Here is a 9,297-nt window from a genome sequence, read left to right as displayed (position 1 = left end):
AGAAAGAGAGAGAAAGAGAGAAAGAGAGAAAAAAGAAAAAGAGCACTTTTTTCCCCCTTTTCACATGTGTTTGTCAGACAGTAGCAGAACAATTTAAGTAGATCTTGAAATTCTGAGAGCCAGTATCTCTGGATATAATCCATCTCACTGTTCCAGTATCAGCTTACGATAAGTGGAGAGACAAAAGAATACTTTATAGAAATAAGATAAGAAATAATGTATTAATATTAAGCCTAAATTCCAGATGTATTGAGATGCACAAGCAGCTAAGTTTAACAAAGGGAAACTAGCATGAAAGAAGGCAATACTGTGTGGCTAATATCCTCATGTTGATTACTACAGACTCAGTTTCTCCATGAGCAGAGGTATTTAACAGACAGCACATCCAGCACAGAGTTCAAGAAGACTTCTCTTGCTGCACAACTACCACCCAAGAATGCATTCAATAAGCTGGAACAAAACTGAAAGTTATTTTATGTATTTTTTTCTCTAATCCTGTTTTAAAAGACAAATTCTTCTTCAGATTCCTTACAGGGTGACTTATTTACCTCGCAAAGTTGTCATCAGAACCAGGAGCGAGAGGTGCAACCGCAGAAGCTGAATCTGAAAATACATCCACCAGCAGGCTACCGCTAGAAGACGGTGGGGGAGCTGAATTGGTGAGAGGGGCAGCACCCAGACCCAGCAGATCCGCAGATGGAGAAGGAGTAGACTAGGGAAGACAAGACACTGTGGTGTTACACTACAGCAAAACTCAAACAAAGCTGTCCCTTTTGCATAGACAGCTAAGCTATGGCAAAGTTCCTCTTCCCACCCCAAATCCAGTTTTGAATGGATGTAGGAGGCTTCATGAATGCAGTTATCACCCTAAGTTTCAACTTAAGCCCATTTACAGATGTAGCTTTCTTTTTTCCTTTTTTTTTTTAATTTGAAGAGAGTTATGTCCCTCTAATTATTAAATAAAAAACCAAAATTCATCTGTCTAGGATCTGATTCTGCAGAAGAAAGATGACAATATTTTTCCTCTTCTCTCCTCTAACTTCAGGGCAAGTTAAGTACTAGAGAATAAAATTCAAATGTGTTGCTTTTCTTCCATGAAGAATCCAGCAAAAAAGGTAATGGCTTTTACACAAACCTAAATTAAAACATCACAGCATCTTTAAAACTATCAGTTTAGTCCTGAGCTTTTGAAGCTTGGCAAACCTTAGAAACAACGTAAAACCTAACCAGCAAAACAGCAGAGCCTGTAGCTAGTTCGAGCTGCCAACGCTAAAGGAAGAGGCAAGATCTTTGAATTTTTTTTTATTTTTTTTTTTTTCAAGTAGAGCAAATCAAGTAGACAGGACACAAAAACGTACAACAGAGGCTGCATATATGTGCCCAAGTCACATGCAAGAACAATGCACAGACTGTTAAACAAAATGTTGATGTACCAGACATTAGCAGCCTACAATCTGCCAGATAGGCTGAAGATGAGTCATGAGACACATTTGGATTGAGTCTGAAATGCTGTTTTTCTAAGCCAACTCAAAGATATCATATACTCCAAAGACTCAATTTGATGCAGTATAACAAAAAATTCTTTGGTAAAAAATTTTCAGAAGCCAATCGGTAAGAACTACTGAAAACAAACAGCTGGAACTCCAATTTGGAACACATTTTTGGCATCTAAGCCAGGGTGAGAGCAAACAGCATGGGTGGGCCCCAGGCCTTGGGAACAAAGACCCAGGTCGATGCAAACACAGACCCGCTGCCAGTGAAGAAAGGGTTGGTACGGGCACTGCTACAGGAGCCTGACCCTTACAGATCCATGGCCCAGACGTTATTCACCCGAGGGTGTTCAGAGAGCTGGCTGACAGCATTGCAAAGCTTAGGTCACTGCTTAATCTGTGAGAAGTCATGGAGACCAGAGGATGTCCCAGAAGATGGAAGAAAGCTGATGTCACCTCTATCTACAAGAAGGGCTTAAAGGAGGATCCAGGAAAATACAGGCCCACCAGGTGGGAAGAAAAGCTGCTGTATGTTCTCCTGCTACTCTACAGCAAACACCCACAGTCTTAAATTTGAGATGAGAAGTTTTAAACTGCTAAAAAGCCACTTTTAAGGAAACCATTCTTTTCTCACTTGCACATCATCTAAATTAGTGAAATAACAGATTTTTAACTCACAACAGCACTGGCATTGACGGAGGCAGGTTCAGCGCTTCCATTCATATCAGAGCTCCTCTCCTTTTTGATCTCTTCCAGGTCAGTAACTGTGCCTGGGCCTTTCTTCTTCTTCAGTTTAGCCAAAATAGAAGATTCCCTCTCTGGAAAGGGAGGCATTTCTTCCAGCACTGTAGCCTTATCACAGAAAAAAACGTCTATTAGTTAAACTTACAGAAAAAGCCAACCCAGCTTCTGAGTCTTTGAAGAGATACACACTTAGATCGCATGAGGCAAAAGCAGGAGGAGTTATCTACACAGAAAATGGCTATGAAGTTTATTGTACAGTAACACAGTAGATTTGCCTTTTAAAAAAAAAAAAAATTAAAAAATTAAAGCTTTCTGAAGTCCTCCCAAAGCAGTTAAGAGAACAGGAGCATATAACTTCTCTGGTACAGTGCTATGAAATTAAAAAAAAAATAAATTAAATTATAGCAGTCCTGATGGTCCTTAAATCAAACAGACCTAGACTGAAACCACGTACCCAAGGACATAGTCAGATCTAAGTGTTTATTAGCTGTCAAGACTAAGTGTGCCATGCTCTGGTCAGACCAGAGAGCAACAGGTTAAAACACTGAATTTCTAGAGACAAAAATTAATAAAAAAAAAAAAAATATTTCAGCACAATTACAAGTTTCCTGGCCACCATCAACTCGGTCCTCAAAACAAAGCACTAGCATTCTGGTATCTGAATACTGCAGGACCCTGTACTGCACTAGCTTTCACTGGCCTCCCAGCTCCAGATCAGCATGCTTCAACAGTCATTTGTCCCACCACAGCAATAACAACTTTGATTTTAGCTCTAAATTAAAGATGACTGCAGTTGAATTAGGTAGACTAAAAGAATCAGTGCCCACACTGTGGATCCTTCATCCATCCTGCATTAAGATTTCTGAGCAATCAGGTAAGGTTCAGTGGGGTTTACTTGTTGACAGAAGACACAGCTAAAGAGTTCTGCATAATAAAAAGAAGAATCTTGATACCTACCAATATATCAGTACTGGCAATAGTACTGAGCCTCAAATACTCAACAGCTCTCTGCTGCAGCTCCACATCAGCATTCTTTAGCTGACTGTCACTGCGCAGTACATCTTGAATAGTAGTTTTGATTTCTGGGAACAGGTTCACAAACTTGATGTAGGTAGACAGAAGCAGAGCTCGGGTAGGAACACTACACAGATGAAACTTGGAATGTAGCAAGTTGAACTGGATGAGAGGACTTAAAAGATGGGAAGAAAAATAATTTGTTCAGTTTTTGCAGACTGTAATTCTTAATGCACTACTCGCAAGAGCTGAATCATTTGGTAACCGGCTTTTAGGAATATTAAATCAACATTCAATTCTTTACAGAAAGTGTTACTACTTCAACTCAGTATTTTAGAAGGTGTTTTACCTTGATCTTGGATCACCTGCTATCAGATTTCCAAACTCTCCCAAGATGTAGCCACCTACTTTTACAAGATTCTCATGGCACGCTGGAGCCTGAAGGGCCTGTAAGAACACACTAATAGTCATCAATCTGTTGTGTATCAAAAAAGATCTTTTCTATCACTGCCATGTTCAGTTTCCTGGTTGACTTTCCTCTAAGAGCAGACCATAGGTCTAGACATCTAGGCACTACACGGCACTTAGCAAAAAAGCATGACACAGGACTTTATAGAAGAATCTCTAACAAGTATTACTTGTTTAAGGGCACTCTAGGCCCATATAGCCACACTGTGGATTTCTGAGGCCAGATACAGCTGCTTAGGTTTCCCCTCTTACAACTTTAGAGGTGTCAGAAGGTTGTTAAGATACTTAATTTAACCCTTGCAAGAATGTGCTGAAGTTGCCCAAGATAAAAATACTGTCTTTATTGAGCATGAAGAAACACTTAGTAGGGATGAGTTCTGAAAGTCTGCTTAAATATTCAGGAAAGGAATTTTAAAAAAGGGAAAAGCCCATACAAAGAATCCAAACAAAGGCAGAGCAGCAAGGCCATACATTTGAAAGTGTTCTCCTTTATAGTTCAAATTCCAGTTTTATCGGATCCTAAACAGAAGGAATGGGTATATGCTTTCAGGATTGTCAAGTTATCATTTTGAGTGGTTTGGATTCCTGCATGCAAAGAATTAGAAACAAACAAAACCAACCAAAAATAAAAAACCTAACAAATATAAAATTAAAAAAAGGAAGAAAAGCAAGCCACTCTATAAAAGGCTTTTATTTTTACTAAATTTCAGTAATTTTCCAGGTAATGTCATTTCCTTACTAAGCCATCCATTCAATGCCATCCACCAAAATAACAAAAAATTCCAGCATAACCCACCCTGCCCTCATCAAAACCAGAACAGAACTAGGTGTATTCTACATGACTTAAGGCAGAGAAGCTTTTCATCAACATAATACAGTCTCTTGCTCTGCAAAGCTATTATGCTAGTTTCATGGAAAGCTTCAGCAGCATTTTGTTCAAATCAGGATCATATTTTTACACACACACCTGCTAGATCACCTGGTGTTTACTTAACTCCCACCTCATTTTGAAAGTGAACTGAAAACAGTTATTCTCACCTCAAAAACAGTCTTTGCTGCATACCCTTGGACATCATCCCTGTTGATGACAATCTGAATAACTCGATACCACACTTCCTCACTGACATAGTCACCAGCAATGCGAATCAGATTCAGGATTGTATCCACATACCAGGTATAATCCACTGCATACTTCTCAGCTAGAATCGCAACTTTCAGAACCTGAACACACAGAAGACAATAAAGAAGGTTGATTAGCTTCTACTGTAAGCTGTGCATCAAGATTCACTTTCATATTCGCCTACTGATAACCCATAGGAGCCCAGAACCGCAGTTTCAGATGTGTCAGCTTGCTCCCTTGCTCCCACAGCTCAGATGGAAGATGAACACTGAAATTCAGTGCCAGAACACACCAGCTGCCAGGTACACAACAGGTACACTTTCCCCAAAACACATTCAAATATGTTGTGTCTGTGCCCTTTCAACTGTGTATCTAAGCGATCAAGAGCAGTTTATTGAACGTTATTTGTTTGCTATAAAAACACTATCTAAACCATCACTGAGACAGGACCAAGTAGGAAATTAGAGACCTCTTCAAAAATAAATAAATAAATGAATATATAGAGCTGAGCTGTTCAGGTCGTACTATGATTCCTATATCCTGAAGCAAACAACCAGCATAGGAAGAGACCTCCATGTAATTTGTTATGAGTTGCATTTATACTGACCCATGCTTTTAAGAGCAGTAAATTAACAGAATTAAATTAAATTTACATTTGCCAAGTTGGAGCAGATTGCCAACAGCGACAATATAGTACAATAGGTAAATCAACTAACACTGTACTCCATGTTAACTTCTCTGGTGAAGAAACTTCAGCACCTAAGCTAAATAACTACCCTAAGTACAGGTTTTGGCTGTCATTAAGTGAGTATTTTAACTTTTGCATTTCTTTCCTGCTGGGAGGAAGGAGACAAATATCATGCTTCTCTTTTAGCTGATTATAAGATACTGGTTTGGGGAATCCTTAGACTGAGAACATTCTCACAGTGTACACAGTATGAAGTTCTATCTACAAGTATTAATCACCACAATTTTTGAAGCTATTGAACAGTTGACTAGAGTAGGACACAACCCTCAGATCTAGAGACTGCATTTCTAAAGCATTGATAAAATTCACTTCACTTTCTACATGCAATGCCCTGAGATCAAGACTAATTTTTAAATTCTTAGTTTCCAAGCGCTCCTCCCCAGCATTCGTTTAATCCAAATGAAGAACATCCTTTGCTATTAGACTAGAAACTTAGGGTTTGGGGTCTATCACAGACAATCCAGCATCCCAATCAATGATACATAGGGCGCCAAAGTCAGCTATGAAAAAATTAAGGAAACATATCTCACAATTTCTTCTCTAATGGAATAATCAGCAGTCTCCAAGTAATTCAGCATTTCAGCCACAATCTGTTGGGCATTGCTCCGGTCACACATCGCGTACAGGAGATCTACAGCTCTTTGTCGTACACTGACATCTCTTTCAGTCTGCAAAAGGACACACAGCAAAAGGTCAAGATGATTTCACATCTATTTGGAAAGCACATGAAACTTACTGAAGAGATGAAACATACTATAATCCATAGTCAAATTTTAAACAAATGCATTTTCATAATCTTTCAGATGGAGAATGAACAGATATACCCTTCACACAAGCTCTGAGTTTCTTACATTACTCTCACTGGAGACTCAGAGAGCTTCCTGCTTTTAGATAACACTACAAAAATTCCAATCAAGTGCTGAAAGGATGGAGGAGTTTGTACAAAATACTCCACTATTAACCAGGGTGAATGAGTTTGTGGTTCATGGTGCACTGGGTAACTGTCACCACTGGCCACAATTGCACGAATAACTGGGTGGAATTGTCAAGCAGTTACCAGGACAACGGGCAATTAGCTACCTGCAGGTTTAGTGTTGGGCTTACCTTGTGTCAATAGAAGCCCAGCTAAAACAGATACATACTTTAAAGTCAGACATATGCATTAATATGCTACAGCACAAGCTTGGAAGAAAACAATACATGTAAACACTGAAGCGTGCAAGTAAATTTACATGCAAATCAGTCTTCCTCTTTCAACTTCTGCTTTTTCACATTAAAATGGCCTGGGAATGTATCTTTCTGGTTTCTTGACTCTCTTGATTCTGCAGTGGAAGTTGATCTGCTCCACTGCTCTCCATAAGCTACTGCAGTGAAGGAACAGAGTATGATACCAGCAAGACAGTAATAAAACAAAGTCTTCCCAGGATTCTCCATTTTGAAATTCCATGTTTTGAAAGAATTATTAATCTTCAGTCTACAGCTTGAGGAGATACCAGAGTGTTACAGGGGCCACATTTGTAAGTATCAGATTTACTAGTAAGCTGCAGAAATCAACTGAAGCTGACCTCTATCATTGCCATCACAGCAAGATTTTTGCAGGATTAAGGAAATAACCTAAAGCAGACTTCTGAGAATAACTCATTTGGTCCCCAAGTATTATTAGCTAAGGGGGAGGGTTGGGGCAGTGGGTATTGAGGTAGGGGAGAAGACAACACTCAAAACAGACTGCACACTTAAATATTTACCTTCAATGCATTGATAACTGTTTCTATGTGTGTTTTCACAGCCTCATGTGAGAATTCAGAGCTGGCAAGCGTGCACATGCTTTCCAGTGCTAGGTAACGCAAATTAGTTTCTCGGTGCTGCAAGAACTGACCTAGCTGGTTACAGGCACGGACTAGTAGATTTGGCTCACTGCACAGAACAGGAGAGAAAGTGAAAGGGTTAAAAGCAACAGGTTTGAGTACACTTGATACAGAATACTATTTCTGCAGTGGAAATGTCTTAAAATGCCTCAAAGTGTCTGCCAGAATGCCCCGCTGGTGAAATGAAAATTCAGATACTGTGAGCAAATAATCTCTGTTGGATTAGAGTGGTTGGGTCAAAACAAACACACACACAAAAAAAAAGGCATCAAGAAACAAAGCAATAAAAAATATGCTAATGGCAACACAGTTCATTAATACTCTTCAATTCCACTGCTGTGACTGTGTTCTAATCTAGCAAACAACTTCATATTCTGTTCTACCCCGCTCCCCCCAGTAAAATTCCATTTAGTGTTCAAGGAAAAGCCACAGCTTTTCAGTTTAAAAAATCCTCTCATAACAGAAGTGTTCTCACAGCTCACCTGTCATGATGTATAATTAAGCTTATCGCCTCAAACAGCACAGCATTCTTTGCATTTGAATGTTGTACTTTTTTTGACTTTGGTGGCTCCTGTGCTTTGTTAAGAATAGTTTCCAGGCATTCTGTTAGACGACCACGTACCGCAGGGTCTTCTGGAGAAGAACAAGCTGTTGGACAACTTCATTTTGCTCAACACCCTAGTCCCTACCTTAGGCCTTCCACCTTGCTATATCTGAATAAACTGAATTATTCTGATGCATTAAAAACCATCTCACCCTCCCCCAGCATACAGTTGGCAAAAGAATTCTAAGCCACAGCTCTGAGTGAGAACAAAAGCCAAACATGATCTGCACTATAATATATTTCAAAGCTTTAATACAGTTGGTAACATTAAAGAATGTTTAAAATGGCAGTTTCAACTGGTTTGTAAGATGCACACTGGTTTGACACTTTGCTCTAAGCTATGTGGCCTTTTGAATTACATTATGTTTAATTTTAATAATCTGAAACACTCAAAGAGTACAAACTTCAGTATCCTGGTCTTAAGACAATGTGCCTGCACTCCAAGTTACACAAGCTACAGCCCAATAGCTCTTTGAAGATAGTGTACTGCATAAAAGAGATGACCTCTGCTGTGATTTGTGCATTACCTGGAGGTGGATAGCACTGTAACAGCCTCAGAAGTTTCACAGATAACCAAGGAGCAGGAACAAAGTAGTACGTATAGTCCTGAAGATCTGTTGATGCAGAAGTTACAATCTGTAAAATAAGTAGGCAGCATGTCAGCTATTGCAGTTCAGTGATGTGCAATCATGGGGACCCAAAGAACACTGCAGGTCACCTTGGACAGGGGCTTACAAAACTATGTCACTAGCAACGTGTAAGTTGTCATACTAGGAGTATACCATAAGGTTCCCTAGTAATAGAAATTCAGTTTCACACATACAGTAGTCTAGGAAGTCTCTTCCTGAAAGCGTACATGCTTTTCTTAAGAATGAAAGTGACCATCTCATGGCACCAACACACTTGACTAGAAGCTTGACTTACTTTGGCTCAGCAATTCACAGATTCAGCCAACAGAAAGCCTAAATATAGTGTTACAGTTGACTGTCGATAGGTCAACATAGAATTCATGCTGAAGATGCTACAACAGACTGAATGGAAGCAGAAGGACCAACTAACACCTTCAGTAACATTCATACTCCAGAGCAAAGAACAGATAGCTGTCACCAACTATGCACTGTAAAATGTGAGAAGGATTAGATCAGGTTTCAGAGGCAGTACACCTCTTCATGGATTTATTTTCTCCCTTTGATTCTAGGGTCAGCATGAGTTTGGCACTAGCTTTGCTCAAAGAAATTCTAATT

The 9,297-nt window shown here is 39.4% G+C and overlaps 1 protein-coding gene across 1 annotated transcript in view; it reads right to left on the bottom strand.

Annotated features, from left to right (window-relative positions):
- Positions 1 to 544: 544 nt before the first annotated feature.
- Positions 545 to 9,297, bottom strand: part of LOC104525644 (AP-2 complex subunit alpha-2) — a 22,514-nt gene continuing 13,761 nt past the window's right edge. Inside the window, exons 6-14 of the mRNA XM_010168857.2 lie at positions 8,581 to 8,689; positions 7,932 to 8,079; positions 7,330 to 7,498; positions 6,115 to 6,252; positions 4,755 to 4,937; positions 3,598 to 3,695; positions 3,192 to 3,423; positions 2,169 to 2,342; positions 545 to 712 (exon numbers count right to left, since the gene is read on the bottom strand). Of these exons, the coding sequence (XP_010167159.2) occupies positions 545 to 712; positions 2,169 to 2,342; positions 3,192 to 3,423; positions 3,598 to 3,695; positions 4,755 to 4,937; positions 6,115 to 6,252; positions 7,330 to 7,498; positions 7,932 to 8,079; positions 8,581 to 8,689 (1,419 nt within the window). The remainder of the gene's footprint in view (positions 713 to 2,168; positions 2,343 to 3,191; positions 3,424 to 3,597; positions 3,696 to 4,754; positions 4,938 to 6,114; positions 6,253 to 7,329; positions 7,499 to 7,931; positions 8,080 to 8,580; positions 8,690 to 9,297) is intronic.

Source organism: Antrostomus carolinensis, unplaced genomic scaffold (assembly GCF_000700745.2).
Source record: "Antrostomus carolinensis isolate BGI_N321 unplaced genomic scaffold, ASM70074v2 scaffold7405, whole genome shotgun sequence".
NCBI classification, from domain to species: Eukaryota; Metazoa; Chordata; class Aves; order Caprimulgiformes; family Caprimulgidae; genus Antrostomus; species Antrostomus carolinensis.
This window is presented reverse-complemented; position numbering and strand designations above follow the sequence as displayed.